Source organism: Saccostrea cucullata, unplaced genomic scaffold (genome assembly GCF_032062105.1).
Source record: "Saccostrea cucullata isolate Sc308-1 unplaced genomic scaffold, CSIRO_AGI_Scuc_v1 ctg448, whole genome shotgun sequence".
NCBI classification, from domain to species: Eukaryota; Metazoa; Mollusca; class Bivalvia; order Ostreida; family Ostreidae; genus Saccostrea; species Saccostrea cuccullata.
In genome coordinates, this window is record NW_026937346.1 from 194279 (window position 1) to 216738 (window position 22460).

The 22460-nt window shown below is 32.6% G+C and overlaps 1 protein-coding gene across 5 annotated transcripts; it reads right to left on the reverse strand.

Moving 5' to 3' along the window:
- Positions 1–1618: 1618 nt before the first annotated feature.
- On the reverse strand, positions 1619–21603 carry LOC134247973 (uncharacterized). Of its 5 annotated transcripts, XM_062730372.1 has the most exons (8): positions 21453–21603; positions 13899–13976; positions 11984–12115; positions 7962–11267; positions 5025–5087; positions 3413–4879; positions 3260–3290; positions 1619–2331 (listed from the first exon to the last, which is right to left on the reverse strand). In XM_062730372.1, exons 2-7 carry the CDS (start codon positions 13906–13908, stop codon positions 3280–3282), a joined length of 4989 nt encoding a protein of 1662 aa, XP_062586356.1. In that variant the 5' UTR covers positions 13909–13976; positions 21453–21603; the 3' UTR covers positions 1619–2331; positions 3260–3279. The 5 variants fall into 5 exon arrangements, with proteins under 5 accessions (XP_062586356.1, XP_062586353.1, XP_062586354.1 ...); XM_062730369.1 differs by lacking the exon at positions 3260–3290; XM_062730370.1 differs by lacking the exons at positions 3260–3290; positions 21453–21603 and adding an exon at positions 14283–14443.
- Positions 21604–22460: the final 857 nt, after the last annotated feature.

Genomic DNA, 22460 nt, shown 5'->3' on the forward strand with positions numbered 1-22460 from the left:
AACTGGCAAATGATTTCATATTGTCAGTTTTTTTTTTTACATAAAAGTTTTTCTTCATCCTTGAAGAGGGAAATACTGTTACATTTGTGAAAATGAAAATATGAAACACTTATGAAAATGGCAAATGATTTAATGTTGTCAGTTTTTAATGTTGAAACCTTTATCTTTCGTCATCTTTAAACAGGAACATTAAATACTAGTCAACTTCACTTGTTAAATCTGTTTAAGATATTTATATAAATCGCCAGAAAACCAACCTGTTTCTTCTTTTATGTTTAAATATTTAGAAAATAGATTATTACACTTCTTTTAAAATGTTTAATAGAAAATTCAGGAGATAAAAAAAATTGTTTTATATTTTGATAATTCTATATAGAGAAAATCTATAACCTGGAACTTAATATATGCACGTGTTAATTTACTCGTGTAAGTAGTATTTGACAAAATTCTGCTTTCTAGGAAGCTATTCCAGGAGAATCAAAGAAGTGAAATATATGGAGATAATTAACAGTATTTTAGCTCAAAAATCCTTTAATGAAACATATGGAGATAACAAACAGTATTCAAGATCAAAAGTCCATAAATAAAACATATGGAGATAACGAAAAGTATTCAAAATCAAAAGTCCTTAAAACAATACAAAATAGGAGCCGAGCAAAAACAAGCAATTAAAACATCAAAGTTGGAATTAGGTACCATGAAGGAGTGAGCATAACCTGCTAACTCGTCACATCCGCTGTGTGCTCATTGTCATGATCGGGAAATAACAGGAAAATCCGTCGTCAATTCAGTGTATAAATAATGGACTAACAATTATTACGAAAAACGTTAGTCAGAATTTGACTCAATGATAAATTGTATTTGTTGACAAGGTCATTGTATCAACCACAGAACTTATGAAAAGATTACTTTAAACGTGACTGCTGATATTCTAGTTTCACCAACTTGTTTTTTCAATATTTACCTCGTTTTAGAAATTGTTCATACAAAGAGCTTGCTCTTGTGTATCGAATCAACTGATATATACACTGTATAAACTCCGCATGCAGGTGATGAAGGGTTTACTGCTGCATAAGTAAGGTAAGTTAACAATAGAAAAGTTAAAGTCATCATGTTTATCATAGAGCTTGATTGTTAGATTACCATGAACGTCTTTTTCAAGTAAAATATCCAAATATTAAAAACAGATATGTCAGACTCTGTGGTATCTTTAATTTCAAGCTTACCAGGATATATAGTATTGACATAAGAATGGAAATTACCACCGTTAATTGACAATACGTCGTCGATATATCTAAATGTGGAGATGAAGGGTACCAACATACAGAATAGGATCAGAGCAAGCAAACTTTGTGTTGTGTAATATCTTAGGTTTACTGGGATATATCGAGTTGACATATGAATGAAAATATATTGTTAATTGATAAAACATCGTTGATATATCAGAGAACGAAAAAGAAAAAAATCATGAGAAAATCTTTTTCTTTCCCTTTTTTGCGGGTTTTATTGTTTAATAAAAAAAAACATTAAATCTTGTCTGAAAACTTTCTGTTAATCTTGGTCATTATACCATATCACGAAAAAAAAGATTAACTTTGAAGATAATTTATTGATTTGTTTCTATAGAGATATATGTTTATGTACATCAAACTTTACATTGGTAAAGAAAAACATAAATATAGCACTATACTGAATGATGATATGTACACTGAATGTTGAATACTGTTACAAAATACAATACAATAAATTTTCTTTTCTGTATCATAACAGTATATTCGTGATATACCAGTTACATTGATTTGCTTTTACAGTTTCTTTCACTTAAAAAATACAGAAATATTATTTCGTCGATAGTGAATATTCATTATTCTTGGTTTTATACAAATTTAAACTTCTTTACAAGTGTTAACTTGCAATCTTGACTATTTTAAAAAATGATACGTGAAATATATCAACATACCAGTAATAAAATAATGTATAATGACAACAGACTGGTGATAATTTTTGGACATACTCTGTAGAATTTTCTTATACCCGTTTTCTCCAGTCATCACTTATGTAAGAACAACACTTGGCGAAAGTTTTGCATTTTCTCCATAGGAATTGATTATCGACACAGAACTTGTTCATTCCTTCGAAAACAAAATTTGAACAAGTAACTTTTGATTCCTAGAACTCCTAAATGCTAGAATTTCTCGAAAGTAATTTCCAATCACAAGAAGTTCCAACAATCACTGCCGTTCCCATAGAGCGAAGTCCATTACATGTACAGAATTGATGTGGATGAACTTGCTTGAATGATTACATCACCATCTTTGTTCTTTGGATGTTCTGGAAAGAATAATGTAGGAAAATTAAGAATCAATTGATTTTTATTCTCTTGTGCATGCTGTGTGTGTTGATGTTATCTTGTTGAACAAATAGAAAAATTAACTCTGTTCATTTTTTTTTTATTTCCCTTCAAATCTAAAACTATTTAATTTTAAAAGTCGTTCAGCCAGAATATACATTGTACATGTACATATCTAATTAACATAGACAATTGTAAGAAGTAGATCAGATCTTATCAAATCTCTAAAGCGACCGCTGACCTAGAAATGCCAAGAGGGAAGGATACAATGTCCAATTAGACACATAAATCATACACCAGTATTGTCATGACCAGAAGATTGTCAAAGAAGCTACATATTTTGACGTCTTATTTCATTAACGCATTACAAAATCGCCCTACAAGGCCAATGCAATCCCCCGATTTTGCGAATAAATTGCAAACTACTTATCAATTGGGGTACATTTTGATATGGTGTGGTTGAAACAAGAATTGGGCAACTTTTTTAAAACCCTATTTACCAATATCTTTTCTGTTAATCAAGATATTTTAATCTTTGCCCACCCAGTGGTAATATGAGGGTTTTTTTTACCTTTCCTTACGATGTTAATGATAATACAACTGATACATATCGTACTCAGACTAGACAAAGGATATGACAAAACTCTTCCAAAATTAATTAACCAGAAAAAATGACGATTGTTAATAGTATCTGTTAAAGGTAATTATAGTTGTATATAGTGTATTGGAAATTAAGCAGTTACATAAGATAGTTGGTATCTCGTAAGTCTGGAGTTAAGTTAATACAATATTAGGCAAGGTTTACGTTTTAAACTAGATATAATCTAAGCAAGAGGTATAAAAATACTCTTTTAGAATTTGATTTAGTGTTTCGAAACAAATCTTACGCATTGTGGAAGAAATTCTTACCTTATGTATTTATGACCATCCTAAACAATTTCTATGAAAATAAACACACAATTCAAAAAAAGTTTTATTTTATCACATTTAAAACAGTCTTCAATTTATATTCATTCCTATATATTTATTTTCTTTCTGAATTACAAATATCAGTGTAAATACCTTTGGTTTTCTTATGTCTCCATGCTGGCATTTTATATTTCGTTGGATTCCTAAAAAATTCCGAAAAAGAGCTGCTGCGAGATTTCTTTTTCTTCACTTTCTTTCCATCCGGTTCCGGACTTGTACAAATCACTTTTCTATTCTCAGTTTTATCCGAAAATCGTCTATAAATAATTGGTCTCTTTTTCTCAATTTCTTCGTAAATGTGACTAGAATGAACGGTTAATTCCTCCATACTCGCTGATCGAGCAGCTGCCGTGGAATATTTTCTCTCTTCTGCCGATGCTTCTGTGTTGGGCAATGTTAAAGATTCGTCCTGACCATTGACGTCACCATCAACTTGTGAATGAAGATTGTCAACTGTATCCGAGGGCGATTTGTTTTCAACTGGACAAGTGGCACAATAATTAGGGTTTTCTATCGCCACTGTCCTTTCTTCCTCTACCTTTATGCTGTCATATTCCGCATCATTGCACAATGCATCACACTCTGCGACACGGTCCTTCATCACTTCACATAAATCAATTTCATTTGACACGGGAGGTGTTTCGATGGTCGCTTTTACTGTGATGTGGTGACTAGTTTGACTGTCCTCACTGTGCACATCATTCGAAATATTTGCTGAGTTCTCATTTTCTGCAACAGTTTTTGCTCCCTCATTTAAGGATGAAATGTCTTCGACTTCCTTATCAGTAATTTCCTTATTATCCGCACTTTCAGGTGATTCCACTTTGGACACATGAACTTCCTCTTCAGTGTTCGCATTCATGCTGCTTCTTTCGTCAGTATTTTTTGTTTCATTGTTAGTGACTGTTGATTCTGTACCACTTTCTCCTTCTAATATATCAGTAACATCACTGTCTTTTTTTAAGTTGTCCTCAGTATCGAGAGTTTTTATTTCTTTGTAAATTTCAGCTTCTATTTTAGAGGAATGAAAATTTTCTAATTCTGAATTCTCAGTGGAAGATTCCAAATTTAAATCGCATGATTCATTATCGTCTCCTCTCTTCTCTCCATTAAGTTGCAACGTTAATTCCTTTCCTTCTATTTCTGGAGATAATTCTGAATCTTCCTGCTCAAATTTTAAATAATCGGTCACACTCTCGGTTTCAGCTTTGCTTTCTGGAGCTTGCTCCAGCGATACATATTCACCAGGACTCAATTTTCTTTCAACCATGGATATTTTCATCTCCTGCTTACTTTCATCACTGCCTTCCTCTTTTGAAATTGGTAAATTTAAATCATCTTTGTGTGTTTTCTCTTCGGAATTCGTATCCTTATTGTTAGTTTCTGCATTGTTTTCTTCGCTATCTTTCTCTGGTTTTTCTACTTCATCAACATTCACGGTGGGTGTTTCCTCAACTCTATCTTCATCAGGGTGTTTTTCCACCACTTCCGTTGCGGTTTCCGTAATCTCACCACTGTCTTTGGATTTTTTTGGTGTGGCATTTGGATCATTTTCGTCATCTGCAATACAATAAGAGAAGCTCATTAATAGTGATACAATGAATGAAATACAGTTTGTGTAAGTAATTCTTTACTCAGTGAAAATGAACTAATTTGTTGTGCGTTTAATTAAGATTTTAAATACATAGTTTTGCATGGTTATTACCTGACAAAGATATGATGTGTAAATCTTGATCAACATCTATGTGGATCTCATCATCAAATAGACCTGTTGTATAAAGAAAACATATTACCATAAATCTGGAAATTTCTACGTCGATTTTATTTTGCGAATTCGGGTCAAAATGCTGTTGATTAATTTTTATGTTTCAAAACAAATAGCTTTATTTACATTTTCTGTTGATGATTTATTTTTATATATTTGCTAAAAATTTATCTACAGCAAAAATTTCCAGATTTACGGTATACATACATGTATTTCTTTTTATACAAACAATATACCTAATAAATATCAGTAATAATAAGAATATATATAATTTATAACATATTTCGGTGAAGGACAAATGCATCATTTGCAAAGTATTGATGTAACAAGTAGCCCCTGGTAGTTGTTTTATAATTGTTTAACATGTGTGTCGCAAGCTATAACATATTCAAAACAATAGATGTTTTTTTTCTTTTGTTATTTTCATTCAGAGTACTTCAATACTAATAATTCATTTCAAGGTTCCTCCCGAGAAAAAGTCTTAAAATATTTAAATCTCATTATCATTGGCATGTTTTTAATACGCAGTTAAAATATGTCTATGTCAGTTTTCCGGTGTTTATATAAATTCTATTTGTGTACCTCTTTCTCCTACATGTGTGACCTCAAAGGGTTGTTTACACTTATCTGTCATACTGTCCTACAGTTGTTACAAATGTAGAAATTACCCACCTGAGGTAAATTTCGCAGTACATTAATCAATTTAAACATGAGTATGTCTATGAATATATCTGAACACCTGTTTGAAATTGGAATGCATGAATACTAATTAACCTCTCTCCATCTTATGATGGGAAACGAAAATGTTAGAGTGCATTAAGGTTTCATATTGCACATGTTTAAAATTATACAATTTTGATATTAATTGCAAACGGTTGTTGAGGGGTTTTAATCCTGAGTTTTTGAGCGAAATTTGTCTCTTTACTTACAAACTGACATGTTTAATTTGCAGCATAGTTTGTTTCTTAAAAACATATTTGGAATTTACAATGCACTTCAACTACAAGTATATTCAAAAAGTCTACGATTAAATTAAATTCTATTCATTTTAGATGAAATATTTCATACTGTGACCCAAAAAATACATTTTACTTAGTTTTAACAAATTTTTTTAAGCATTTAATAATGAACGCATAAACCCCAACTCTTTAGTTTATTTTCTGAATATAGACATAACTGCAGTATCTGCTTGAAATTCACAAAATTCTGAAGAATAAAAAAGTTTTATTGCTTGATACTTTCACATTCCAGAAAATTTTGCAAAGTAATTAAAATTTCTTTATCATAAATATTAAAATATCTGTGTAATATAGAGTAATTTTATATTTGGTACCATAATTAATTTGCATTATCTTTTATATTGATATAAAGCTGATTTATGTGAAAGGATGTTGTACCAGACCAGAGCTCCAAATTAAAAGAAACATATTGATGCCCATTTCCTTTTCCTAAACTATATGTGCAGATATGAAAGAAATGCATGTACAGATATTTGAATGATAAACTTTAATAAGAATTCAAAACAAATTATTGTAAGATCTAACTTTCTTAAATTAGCAACTCCATTTTTTTCAAAAAAGATACTGTATACAGGGAAATTTTCGCACCCGTTTTATTTTCACCCCTTTCGCCCTAACCTCGAGTGGGCGAATTTAAAAAAAATACTGTATAGTTTCTTTAACAAAAGTGTGATTTGGCGAATTTTAGACGGGGCAAAAGTGTTTTCAAGATGGAAAGGGCGAAAATAAAGCATGGCGAAAATAACCCTGTATACAGTAACTATTTTGTGTGTTGTGTTTCACTTTGTCTTAAAAATATTCTTACGTCCTATTTATGTCCCTATTTACGCAGCATTTTTTATATAACCAAAGATTATTTACGTTTAACGTAGCTTTCGTCAAATCAAATTTCAGAGTTGATTATTTATTTTGTAATTTTAATTTTTAAAACTAAATTTTACTATTTTCCATTCGGCTACAACATTTACCTACATACACTTATAACGTAGTTTAATTAAGTATCGTTTACGATGAAGTCAACAAACTAAAATCAAGGAATTTTTATGCAAGCCTTAAGGTAATTTTAATCTTTCAAATATTGTTTATCTAAAAATATGGGCGTCATCATGCAAATTTAGCTGATAATTTCAAAACGATTTATTTTTAAAAGCCAACTTTTGGATCTTAATCTAATGTGTTTGTTTTTTTGTCACGCAACTGCCCGTGGCGATATTTTTACTATAAATATTGTCATGATGATTATTTGTGACAAAGATGCTTGATCAAAATTAACCTAACGATAGTTTCGTTCTAAATTTTAGTTTTAAAATAAGCATTTTAATTCATCTGTGTTCTTTTTGAAGTTATATTTTTCATTAAAGGGACCCCAATTTTATTTTATTGTGCAGGAATATACGTCAATCTTAATAATGTTATGGAAATCTAGTTTCTCTGTGATAAGTCTCAATACAAAGAAACTTTTTAAATTACCACCTAAAGAGCTGAATTCTTTAAACATTAAAGAATAAAGACAAATGTATCTATATGTGACTACTTAACATTCATGGTTTACTTAGCATATGTTAACATGTAATTACCCTGGGAGTATCTTTGTTAAATTCATCATGTGTGGTCTTAAAGCAATGTTATACTAGTAACTTTAGTAAATACATGTATATCGTAAGTATCTGAAATTTCATTGCCATCGTTTTAAAGGCCTCACCTGATGCACAGTATTCATGATCGATTATTATATTTATTCTTTATAATATTCAAAATCCAATGTAGCTATATATACTTAAAAAAACAGTTATGAACTCCAAATGCATCTTGTTAATTGATAGTTGATTTCTATTCAATATTTTGACCATTTACTCACTTTTTCTGTAGTGTTGTCTAATTGGACTGCTAATCACTGGTCTCTTTTTACTTTTGCTGGTATGTAAACCAAGACTTTCCAGAAAAGAATTCCTCTTGGGTCTTTTTTCTTTCCCTCGGCCACGCATTTTCACATGAGTCGCCTCGGCTTTAGTTTTTTCACCTCCTTCCTCCGAGTGTTCGATATTTAATGTTGGCATACTTTTAGCCTCCAAAGAACGTTCAGGTATAATTTCTTCCTGAATTTCAGGGCATGTAGCCTCTGTTTCAGGTATGCTATTGTCAACTTCTTCGTGTAGAGAAGAGCCGCTTTGCTTTCTTTCTGTCTGCTTTTCATTTGGTGACCAGATATTCTTTTCTTCGTGGGGGCTTTTGTCTGATTTGTTAGAATGTGTTGATATTCGTCGTCTGAATTCCCCAACTCCAAAGAAGTCGGATATCTTAGCACTTAGACTATTTGTTCTCTTTTTCTTCTTCTTACGAGTGGGAGAGGATTTTGCACTTTGTGACGCTGTGGTAACACTCTCTGAATGGCTTCCAGAAGGATTCTGTAGCTCAGGAGAATCGTTTTCCTCATCTGGAAGTTTTCTTTTCTCTTGCCTTTGGATCACATCTAAGTCATGATCGGTACCATCGACAATGATATCGTTGTCGTCTGAACACGTCACGTCTATAACCACAGCTTGATTTTCGTTGAATTCCTCTTCTTCCAAATTGGGTTCACCTTTGATTTCTTGCACTGGTTTCTCATTAGAAGGAGGTTTGTCAGACTTTTCCTCAATTTCAATATTCTGAGGAAGATTTTTATTGACGCTTTCGACATCGTCAACTTTTTCGATCAACTTTGAGTCGTTTTCTGCAGCGTCGAAATTATCCGCGTTGTTCAAATGTGCCTTTTCTATATCAGAGTTCTGTGTAGTTTTTAGTTCAGTTTTGTCACTTGTCAATGTCAAACTTGCATTTTCTTTTTCTGCGATTTCCTCTGTCGCATTGTCTTGTATTTCTACGTCTTCTTGGGATACACTAGGAATAATCTCCTCATTCGGTAATGAATCTTTTAAATCCTCAATTTTTACATTTAAATTTGAATGTGTGTCAGATGTTGAATTTAGATCAACTTCATCAAATTCTGCAGCCGAAGAATTCGTTGAAGAATTTTCCTCTTTCGATTCTACAGTTTTGTCAGATTCTTTAGCACATTCTAAATCTTTTTCTCTGCATTCTACGTACGTCAGCAATGGATCAATGTTATCAGCACAGGTATTTCTAGTGTGCTGGCCCTCAGACGGAGTTTCCACGGCTTCTGTTTTGGAATCAACGGTGATTGTCACTTCTTGTGCTTTGCTTAACTGAGACTCTTTTTTCTTTGTTTTGCTCTTTTTAGGACTATGAAGCAAATATTTCAATATGCTATTCTTTTTCTTTACTTTAGTGGGCGATGTAGATTTTTGTGTGGATTCAGTTGGTTTTTCAATTTCCATTTTCTCACTTTGAGTACCCGTGCTTTCATTTGCGATTGGTTGTTCATGCAAAATGTCAGTATGTGTTGATTCAACACAACCTTCAAGTTCATGTTCAGCTGTTTCGTTTTTATCATCGCTGTTAAGGCCATTGTTAGTTTTTTCATGCTGCGTATCTATGTTAAAAGATGCTGTAATACTTTCCTCTCCATTCTCAGAAAGTCCTTCTTCTAGATCCGCAGGATTTTCTTCACCTTCATTTGCATCTTTAACAATAAGTCCCACATAAACCGGTCCCTGCTTTTCGGCATTGATGCTATCCTCAAAATCCGAAAGCTCGTCCTCTCGGGTAGATTTTGCTACAAGTTCCTCATCAATATCCGAAATTGCGTCAGAATCAATATCCTTATCCTCGGCAAACTCAGATGGCACATCGATCTTATTAGAGTAACTCTGCTTTCGAACAACATATGCATATTCATTACAAATTGCATAGGCTTTTTGAGTTGCCCCTTCGAAGGATATGCCATTGGTTTGAATAATGTTTACTTTGGTTCTGTTGGGTTCTTCCCATTCAAAAGCTGATTTTTCTTTTGTTGGAGAGGCATGGTTCACAGTAAAATCTTGTTCAGCTGCGTATGCCCCCGCTACTCGTGTTTTTGATTTCTCCATGCTCTCCCTTCGTTTCGGTTTGATGCTTTTCCATGCCTCATTGAATTTAACTCCAAACTTAGATAAAGGAGAATGATGCTTTTTCTTCGATTTTTCTCTCTGTTCCTCAGCAGAAGTCTGTCTCTGAATCTCATCTTTTTTAATAACTTCTGAAAGAACTTTTATTTCCAAATCATCAACGTTATCTTCCTGACCATTTGTGTGTTCCACAGGCAGATTCGCTTCTGCGTTTTCTACATGTTCTTCGGCATGAACTGAAGCAGCGGTTGAAGGTATTATTTCCTCGAGGACTGCAAAAGGCTCTTCCTCATTTTCCCGCGCTGGTTCTGACGGTCTTGTTTCACCAACAGTTATGATTTGTTTTTCGCTATTTCCATGCTCAAGGTCAGAATTTATAGTTTCAGAAACAACTGGTGAATAATTTCCACCATTTTCTTGCACCTGTGCTGATGCCATTGTTTCATCAGCGATCACTGCATGTTTCTCATTTTCCTGTTTTAATTCCAAATTAATTTCATCCGGGACTGAAGCATGGTTTTCACAATTTTCTTGTGATGGTTCGACTGATAAAACTTCTGCATTTTTCTTCACTTCCATTAATTCTTGGTCAATTTTATCACTTCCTTTCAAGGGGTCACCATTTTGTGCACCTTTATCACCACTATCAGAAACATCTGCTGATAATCCGTTCGTTTTTACCGCCAGATTTTTAGCTTTTTCAATATACTCATCAATATTGCTATTTCCCCGATGATATTTCACTTTTTCAACTCTCACAACCTCTTCGTCTTCTCCTTCTTGTGCAACACCTGCATGTATGTGTCCCTTCATATCTGAAGTATAGCCGTTACATAACGTGTTCTCCCTACGACTCATACAGCAGTTACTGATAGTCTTGTCAATATTTTGTTCAAGCACTTGATCACTTTCACCGGTCTGTCGATCTTCGTTATGAAATGCCTGGTCAGTTTTTATATCAGTGTTTTCATTAGATGTACTTTCAGTATCAGGCGACTGGAGGTATTCTACACAAGGAGTTAAATGAATTGTGATGGAACTTCGGAATGTCGGGGATTGTGGCGTGACGTCACACCCATTCTCTGTCATGCTATCATTGCTCGTTACGCCATTTTCTTCAATGTCCATCTCCAAGCTTTTCCGTAGTATTTCTGAAACTAAACGAAAATTTGCATAATTTACAAGAAACGGGATCTTTATGAACTGTTTTGGCAAAAAGCTGCAAAAGAACATTCGTTTGTTTTTTAAATACGAGAATTGATAACACTATTTAGGGATATTTTATGCAAATATATCTTGTTTGATATCAGATAGCTGAAATTATAGTGCATGAAATATCTTTCACACGGTCACCTAAATATTTTTCTCAAAGAAATTCAATACATGCATTTTTCTTTATAGTGTAATATAATACCATTCGTATGTTTATATATATCAGCCAAACACTTTCATAAGCATGTGTTACGGAATTTATTAAGCATATCATTGCTTGTTTTCTTTTTCATGAGACTTTTAGATATTTAAGAGAAATTTATTCAAAATTAAATTTCATGCCTTATAACCATCAAAGGCAGATGTTATCACTCAACAAAAGGCGGTATGTCAATACAAAATATTTCTTTATGAATGATATATATACAGATGCTCTTTGAAAAATAAAAACAAATTAAAAAAAATTATTTAAATACATTTGAAACTTTAAATCACCTTCCTTAGAAAAATTTAGACAGACTCAACAAAAGGTTGGAAGTCATTACAAAATATTTATATATATACAGATGCTCTTTGAGAAAAGTAAAACAAATAAAAAAATTATTTACACACATTTGAAACTTTAAATCAACTTTCTTTTATAGATTTGGGTCAGACGTACCTTTCAGAATACGGTCATTGGGTTGGTCCCCCTTATAAACTCCCCCGTCATCCAATTCCTTCTCAGGGAGGGGCAGAATCACCGGACTCTCAAATACAGGGCACTTCTCGGTCCTCTCCGGTGTGGAATGTTCTGTAGATGAAATAAAAATTTCAAAATTTAAAATTTCAAAACTTTTAACAAATTTCTAAAACATGACATACGTGTATCTATAGAGCATAGTCAACCTGCCGCTGAAAATCAAGTGAAGTTACAGTGACACAAGTGAGAGAGATTTTGTTCTTTTTTTCTTTACCTTTCCTATTGTGGTGTGTCGCTATCTAATACCTACGTTCACTTGTTGGGCTCGGGGTTTCAATTTACATACAAAATGAGGTACATTTGCATTATTCGACACCAGGTTAATGGGAAGCCTTGTTCCTACTACGCACAGTCTAACAATATCAGCGACACACAATCGGGTCGTTTGGGGAGCAATTGATTCAGACGCACAACAGATGGTGGTTTTGTTGCTAATTTCGACCACCAATTAATTAATTGGACAGCTTAATCAAGAGTGGTCATGTTCATTTCTCTTTAAATTCATTCTTGAAAATTTCTTTTTTCTGATTAGAAAAAAAAAAACATTTTGTTATTCACATGATTCAGTTGAACCAGTAATATATTTTAGATTTTTAAAAAAAAATATATCAATTTTTTCCAAAATAGTTTTCGAATACTCGTATTTCTTCTTGAAAATTTATAGCAGAGGAATATACGATATCAACATATAAATTATAATTTCTTAATTTTCCTCTGCATCTGGTTAAAACACGTGCATTTTCATCAGAACACCTGGTGTGCAAAAATAAAAAAAAATGTCGAATTATTGAATAAATACATATGACTGATTGACAGCCATATTTCATCCACTTTAACGCACGGCATTCCTCTATATAGTCATCAGGCTTTATCGCGTTGTTTATCTTCAATCATTCGGGCCCCTGGGGCCATGGCGGGCCACTATTTGTGCTATGTTATGGTCAGTTTAGCAAGTTTTTATGTGCTGTTTTAACCGTGTCATAAAGGTACCAGTCTGAGACGAAATAATTTGGAAAGTTATCTAAATAATCGATAGATTAGGATTTAGGTGGTAGAAAAATGTTATGATCTCCCTCTCTCTCTCTCTCTTCTCTCTCTCTCTCTCTCTCTCTCTCTCTCTCATGAAAAGAATAAACCATGCAAACTTAATGATATTTTCTCTTCTTATAAAAAATATGAGAGTCATTTGCACAGAACATTAAATCGCTACACCTTTTGTGACATATGCAATATTACTCTGTGGTATTGCGGTCACGCTGACCTAAATATTTATGCTATTGTCTCGTGTCAAATACTTGCCACTTCACCTTTTTACTAGTTTCATCCATCTACAATGTCTATTTGGTATTCATGTGCATTCATCTTAATTTTAAAAACAGAATTTTAATATCACTTCGCCCCACAGTCAGACTGTGGTTTTCGACATTCCAAGCCAGTATATGAAAAAGGATTTCGCCCCCATTGATTAAGAAAACACGTGTTAATTTTAAAGATTTTTAAAGCTTTATGAATTGAGAAATTCTTACATAACATGGCATGAATGACATTCTTATGTTAAAATATTATTCGCTGATAAAAAAAAAAAAACAGTTTACATATATATGTATATACAAGAGTAATAAAAGAAATTGTAATTCGTCCAGTGGGAGACAACGCCTTTCTACATGCATGTAAATCTAAAATCCATTTCTGTCATTCTGGAGAATTTTTGTATTCTTCACAGTGAAAAAGATTATTATAAGCATTTATTTCAAATGATAATTTTGGTAATAATTAAGTGGCTTATTCTGCAGTAGAGCTATTCTAAATATCTTGCTTAAAGGTTAACACTTACCATTCCCCATGTTGCTGCTTTAGGAATGTAATCTTTAAAAAACGGGCATCTGGGTCCTTTTCACAACATCGAAACTCTCTGGAATAAAAGAATTCATATTTGCATGAAACGAATCGGAGAAAGAGGATTTCCCTGTCGTCTGCGAAATTTTAAGTAAAATTATTCTTTCAACGGTACAGAGAAGTAAGCAGGATATGATTTACATTTATAACTGACAGACCGAAAGATCTATCAAAAATGTGAAGACATCGCTCGCATAACTCAAAATAATAGTCTTTGTCAAAGAAAACAGAACGTTACGAAGGTTCTATTCAAGTGCCTGAAAATGGCTCCGTAAGACGTAAATGTGTCACATTTTGTTACCAAACATGTAGTACACGATACCTGACACTATTTGCACCTGTGGGACGGCAATTATATCATGTACAACTGACCATCCCACCCACAAAACACTCCGCAGAAATTGGAAGTCCAACACAAAAAAAATGTGCAGAGAAACTAATCCTGGGTCTTTCCGCGGCCGACTATGGCGGCGCAGTATAATGGTCACACAAAAGCAAAATGACACATAAAGAAAATAACTTCACTTTAAGAAAGACTCGTTGTGGTTAAATTTATTATGCAAATCGAAAACAATACTTCATAAATCAAAAACTTAGGTTCACCTGAACAATTTTTAAAAAAAAAAAATATATACGTCGATCATATGTTTTATGTGACAAGCGAATGAAAAACATACATTTACTAAAATTTGCCTATGTTGTATTTTTTAGAGCTATCGCGATTTCTTTACTTTGAAGTCAAAAGAGTTTAATTAATCAATGCTTCTTTTTGATCTGTTATGAATATTAATGTTAAAAATATCTAATGATTATTATTGTTTGGACATTAACCAAGAATTTTACTTAAGTGAACCCAAAAATTTTGGGATATTTAAAGCAAATTAATATTAGATTTTTCTGTGAATCAAATTAACAAATGAAAGTGAGCTATAGGACCCCTCTATTGAAATTGTATGCAAAAAAATGCTAATTTCGTTCCGTAGTTATTCCATTTTCCCATCTTATATAGATTTTGCGAAGGTGAAACAAAATAGAGTTTTCAAAAATATGAATGATAGAATCAATTAAAAAAAAATGACGTTATTTTATACCGAAAATATCCATTCCTAAAATGCAAATTACACGTTTTAGAGTCCGAATTCTTAAAAATAAATCATAGAAACTTACAATCTCTCGATCGCCACATTCCATAAATTGCAATCGATATGTGGACAAGAAAGTGATGAAAAATACGAGCTTGGATCCACGATTACTACGTCATGCGACCTAATTGACAGGTTAAGATCTAGAAATTGACAACCTAATTGATTGGCAAAGTTACATATAAAGGCTTTACGTATGTGAGGTACATGGATATTTGGGTGAAAAGTTACTTCGACCGAATTAAAGAAAGTAGTAATTGTATTGATAAAACACGCGTATATTCACTTTCATTCCATTTCCCTTTGAATAATGTGTTAGAGTAAGATTCTTGGTTGGTTCTTTTATTATATCGCATTTCTCAAAGTCGGTGCTCAATAACTTGTAGATGTTTTTTCTTTCAAATTTTAAGGGTGATAGATAGATGTTTAAATACGATGATGATATACCTTTAAAAAATAGACATAGTTACTACGTCTTTCGTTTGCATTTCAGGATAAATTTGAGTGAAGACCTGCAAATGCTGGTATTTTTAAAATTGATTTGAATCCGTTAAAAAAGTATATATATTAATTTTAAAAAATATAGAGCAGTTTGCCTGGGATGAGATATTTTCACTTCTTAACAAATCGAACATTTCTTCATCAAAACTTCAAATAGGATAAGATTTAACTTAAATTTAAATTCAGGTATTCAAACGCAACTACATGTACACGATTTGTCGTATTTATGATATCATTAACCGATATATAAATATATAAATTACATATTTTATAATTTTTTTGGTCGACACTTAGTTTCTGATAACATTCTGATAATAAACCAGGTCAAAATTCCATCGTTTAGTGTTACAAAAGATAAAACGAAAGTGCTTTTTGTTGTACATACCTCGAAACTCTTAAGTTAAACTGTCGCCAGAAAAATCAAATAATATGATAGAATGCCAAAAAGATTTACACAGACATTATATGACATGTTGGTATCACTTTGAGATTTTTGTATGCGTTCAATAGTGTCATTTGCGGTGTCAGTTTTAAACAGCTACCATGGCATCGAAACATTTCAAATATCTTTTATTTTTGCTTGTAGTACATGAATTCAATTTTTGCTGTTCCTAGACACGACATAGCATGTAAGATGAATCAGAATTTACCCAGTAAAACAAAGGAAATACAATGAAATTAAGTTTATAAGAAAGGACCGATATATGTTATTCATTTCATTGAAAATTTACAATTTCAAAAAAAAAGTAAATAATTAACAGAAAAAAAATAATAGGCAAATTTTATTTTTAAAAATATATATATACTTAATTGGATGAATGTGTTGATATTTTTTTCCTTTACTAAAACACTTTCCTATTGAATGATCAGCTTATAATCACTTTATTGTGAAAAACAGAGTTGCAGTTTGTGTCGGCTTAACAAGAAAATTGTTATGGTTAGTTTCTTGAATTTTCCAAATTCTTGAACTTTAATGTAACATATATATCATTCAAAAATACGAGTACATCCGGTTTCTGAGAACCTTGAAATTTATCCTCTATCCGGAATTGACAAGCTTATGACCCTGTTTGGTATAAATGCACCAATTTGAAATATACGTTTTCCAAACCTGAGTCATGTTGTACACTCTCCAGAATAATTTACATGCGCAAAATTTTTATGCTTCCTTCTCGTACATTGCCAGATGACCTTCAAATGTCTTTATATATAATAAGACGTCACAAATAAGGCCCTTGCTTTCGATTCATGGACCACAAAATTTGCCTAAACTAGAATCAAGTTTTTATATTAAAAAAGATGAAAAATTAAAAATACATCTATCTTTCTCCTTGTTGAAGTTCCTTGAAACTTTAAAAGTAGGTCAGTAAATATTGAATTAATCCCCCCCCCCATTTTTTACCGATTCTGATATCATTTCAGTTCGTTCAATTTGTTTCGTAAAGTTTTCCACATGTTTACAGGCCCGAATGCGTTCTTCAAAACCACGGCTAGTAATTTTATTACTCTTTGGGTTTTCAGAATATGGAATCCGAACAGGGCCACGTAGTTTACTTTCGCATTACCGCGATTATCGACCGAAGGGTGGATGGCGCGATGAAACGATGACGCGACGGTGCTATAGCTTGATAATGATGTGAGCGACAATGCGATTTCGATGGTGCGATATCGTTTCATCGTCTTTGTACCAAGGCGCCATGGCCATCACACCATCGCTTCACGTTGTCATCGAATTACCATTACTATATTGCTGCGTCATTGCAACATCGACAAAGCGATATATCGATCCATCGCTCAATCGTCACAGTGCCAGTGCTTTATCGTCATTGCATTATTGCATCGTCACACTATCGAACCAAACTTCCATCCAGATTCCATATATTCGAGTCTTCAGGAAGCTCTCAACACTAGACACTGAAGAGTTCTAATCCCTTGATAGTTCCGATACAATTTGAGTGATGTACCCTTAGACATAAGATATAGATTAAAAGGAAATCTTCAGAGATCGGCATAATTCATTGAAGATTAAAGTGTTCTTGGCATAAAATAACAAATTAAATACATGTAAATACACGTACTCGTATTTTAACATTTTTCTTGAGAAATATTCCAAGTACCATATGTTGAACATGAACTAAGAAGTCCAATACATAAATACATTTTAATATTATTCAATTTCTTTGAATTGAAAAAAAAAATTTAAATTTCATTTGTGTTTAGAGCACCTCTGCACCTCTTAAACTATCAAGAGTGTTCCAAGGAGGTCAAGGAACGCATGACTATTGTGTCGCCTCCTTGACATGTATCTAACATCATTAAAGATTAAAACAAATTTAAGGGTGGTCAGATACCGGTATCTATTTGCTACAAGCATTATATTTAAGGCATATTTTTTGGTCTTTTATCTATACCCATTACTCAAATGTTGCAATTAATTACCCTTATCATTTTTTATAATTATGGGGTTCTCTTCCCCTGTTCGGAAAATACACAATGCTTTTCACCTAGAGACCCGATGGATTTGCTCGTTGATTGAAAGAAAGACGACAACACCTCTATTCTAATCGGTTGGAACTGCAATCGACTAAGAATAGATTTTTTATTTCAAATGTTATTTTTAAAGTCGCGCACAGGGGTTACGAAGTGAAACGTCCCGGGGGATTATTTTGATAACATGGCAATTAAAACTTTATTTCAAATTATTTTTTGAAAATATCTGGGCCAAAATTGAGAAATTTCAAAATTGTCCAGTCAACGAGTATTATAATAGTTAAACTTCACAATCTCTAAATTTAATATTGATTTCAACCTTGTGCGTCAACCCCGCCCCACAAAGACCTTATTTATGACCCTACCTTGACAAAAATACTGGACCAATAAAAAGGGGGGTTTTGATGTGCAAGCTGTAAAAAATATTATGTGGAGAGAATAAAAATCATTATAACAGAAGTCGACCGCGCGAAACGAGGACTTGACATTGATCATAGGAGATCTCGAAATAATCGCCGGCCGTGGACAAAAACACGACACTTTATAGTGCACGGTGGTTGTAAGTAACTGGCGCAATGATAAACCATGAACGTTTGACCATAACAAACGCCAAAGTTATTAAATGAACGAAAATAGTTTAGGACTCGCAAAGAAGGTTTTTTGGAATAAATACTTGCCTGATGGCCTTTCGTTTGTATTACTTCTGATGGTTCGTACGGGAGCGCCGTTTTTTTTTTATTTATATATCTTCCCCGCAATTTGTTCTAGATACCGTGTTTATATATTTTCATTCAATTAAATATTAGTTATATCTTGGCATTCTTTTCAACATTTTCCATAAAAATGCAATATACATAAGTATAGAAGGAGTCCATCTCAATAAGTCAAAAGACAAAAAAAAAATTGAGACACTCATAACGTAGAAAAAGAATTCTAAGCTGCCTTCACAACCACACATAATTATACAGTCATATATTTTCTATTAATATTGAGTCTTTCTTTCATAAAAATTCAGTACATGTATACACAAACATTTTGTATAAATAGATCAATTTGACGTGAACACGAAAAATGGAGTCCCTGAATGCATATCTATATTATATAGAACTAATATTCAGTTCTCCACTATTCCCACCAAACCCCACCCAGCCCCTCCCTTTTTCCCCCAAGTTATTTGACACTATGTTCTTCAAATTATGTAGTTCCTTATTTGCTAAAGAACATCAGATCACCCTACCTGATTCATGTACCAAGTTGCCTTATGACAAATCACAAGAATTTCAAACACAAGTTTCTATTCGAAGATATAGTGCATGTAATTTTGGTATTTTTGGTTCCCGAATTTAAATAAAATTTGCATGGTCAGACGATACCGTGAAAAGATATCTGTCAGGTAGGAAAGGAAATCGACATAATTGTACTATTAGTCACATAATAAAGGTGAACTTCGAAACCATTCTTTCTTCCCCATATTTTTCCCAAGAACACCGTATTCTATTATCATCACTTTTATAATACATGATATCTAATTGTAAGGAGACACTTTTTGTAGGGGCTTTGCCCTTGAAAAGGACAAAAATTATCCAATTTCAACATCAATTATAAATCCACTTCTCAAATTAAAGCTTTTAAAAATCTGACTTTAAATATAATGAATTATTATGTAAAGTAAAATGCTAATTCTTTTCAAAAGTGTTTTTCTTTCATAAAGTATGTGCATTATGTAACATACGTAAGAATGATATATGGACCTGTGCAGGTATTTGCAAATATATAACAGTCAGACTTAAGGTACATTGATACTCTGATAAGAGAGATAACTCTTAATGACACAAATGTCTGTTATTCCTTTATAAATTTGTCAAGTTTAAGTGCCTTTTTTGTCAAATTTTGCCCCGCAAGCCATGCTATAACTGTTTGTATTCTATTCAGCTAGACATATCCTTTGGAAAATCATAAAAGTTAAAGAAAAAATTCATATGAGTGAGCAGAGGGTTTATGAACCTTAATGATTTTTTTTCTTCTTTTCTTACTGAAAGAGAGAAAGAGGAATGGGGTCAGTTTTTGCCACAGCTTTTAGAATGGGATATGTACATGTGTAGCTTTCTCATCACAGTTATTAAATCCAAAAGTACAATTAAGCACACAATATAACCCACTAAACTTTAGGTGCCCCCTTCAATTTAATAGAAATATGTAGTTTCTCTGTTAATATTAATCCATGTACACGTAAACAAATAAAGATACATAATGTGACTTATTGGTAGGGGGCCCTCTCTCCTCCATGGCACCTGATCCAACCTCTTACGTTTTAGAGATTCGTGTTTCCTCTGCCCCAAAATTTGTATTGTTTAAAGGAGCTTGAATAATATTCGTTATCTCCATATATAATTTTCATTCACAAAAATATTTTGTCTAGTAAATGTAACTAAAGCTTACTCTTTCGCATTGATGTTTATATTCGTTTTTACCCGGGCTTATTGCTCAAAGAGCAATTGCCGGCTTATGTGATCCTGTTCAAAGCAGGATATTAACCCCATAGTCGCCATTTTAAAGTTACGTGCAAAATATAGTTCTTACTCTCAACCGCTTTTGAGATAATACAAACGCTAAATAAAGCAACAAAAATAAAACGAAGTTTCATCTATATAAAATAAACATTAGTAGTAATGACTTTGAAAACTTCATAAGTCAAAGAACATAGTTCATTAGCGTATATAATTTTACACATACGAGGTAAAGCACAAAAATGGCCTGTTTGTTTACATTCAGCTGCGGTACCAGATTAATTCTGATTCTGGCAAAATCAGACTGTGGTATTAGGATTGAAAAACTCACTGTCAGTGTGTTATCATTTATATTGATAGTTTTAAAATAATTTTTTCATCAGAATATAAACATGATTCGTGTAAGAAATCCATTCTACTTTGTAAATGAGCCCGGCTCTCTGTACTTCTGAGTACTTTGATTATTTTCTTGTATACATTCTATTTATTCTTTGTAATCACACCCACTGGCAAAACTATTCCACTCATTCTTATGAAGCTTATATTTCATTCAACATTTATGTCATGGTTGAATTAATTTTTCACGTTCGACAATTTTACCGATCAATTTAACTTGAGACTTTACTGTACTAATCTCATGAATAGATTAAATTATTTCTAAAAGTACATTTGGTTACTAAAATTCGTTTGGAAATTAAATGATGTTTCAAATAAAGTTATTTTTGTTTTGAAGTATAAGGTTTACATAAACTTAAATAACTATACTAAAAGAAGCCTCAGGTAGAACTTAGCATGATTAATGTTAAAACTTTTACAAATCATTAATAAAGAGATAAATTGCACTTTACTTACCTGAAATGCATGATGTTCGGAAAAATCTCTCGAAGTATTTTAAATAATTTTCATTAATTCTTTTTCACTGCTTTCAATATTTTCGATGCCAGTCCCAAAACGTCTAAAATTCTGCCGATATGTTATGGTGTTGTATAAGAATTAAGACGTGTCATATACGATAATTTATTCCATAGTGGTTAAAAACTCGGTATAATACATGCATGCCGAAAGGTAAGTATGATAAAAAAAAAATTATATTTGCATTCCATGAATGCACGACCAAAAAAAAAAATCCTTGAAGGTGTAATTGAGATTTTCGAAAGCACGTGGATTTTTTGCGTTCGTTCACTTACAAGAGAGGTGTTGATATTTAATTTTGCTAGTTTTTCCTTTTAAAAAGTCCTTCATTTGCCTTACACGCGTTTAAAAAACTGTAAGTCTTGTACAAACTTTTATTGTCCCCATATCACTGAATCGAACTGATACTTTGTTTAAGGGATAACTTGTTATTAAATCAAATGTTACTACATCAAGATAGCCTTTGTAATGGAATCATTCATTAACTCTGAAAAATGTAAGTCAAACAAATAGGAATATTATCACAATACTACATCAACAGCTGTTTTGCGTGATGACCATCGATAAAGTTTACAGGCCCTTGACTATAGGAGAGAACCCCAAATCAAAACCAATGCACGCGAGCTTTGTATGTATAGTATAAAGGGGGGATACGGTGCTCTGTATAAGTTTATAGAGGATTGAATAGACTCATGGAATGTTGAATTCGTTATCGCTGTTGAGATGTCATTTAATATAATTTGGTCGGGGTATTGTTCTAAAACTATACTGGAAGAAAGAAATTGTAGAAAATCGAGTTATATAGCGTGTCCGTTATGGAAATAAAAACCCTTAGGTTTTTACCAAAAACTGGAAACTTAACTGTTCTCAGATGATCATGATGTTTTACGAGATTCAGTTCAATACCCTTGTACTGTCCCTAATCGGGGCGGATCAAAGATTATTTTT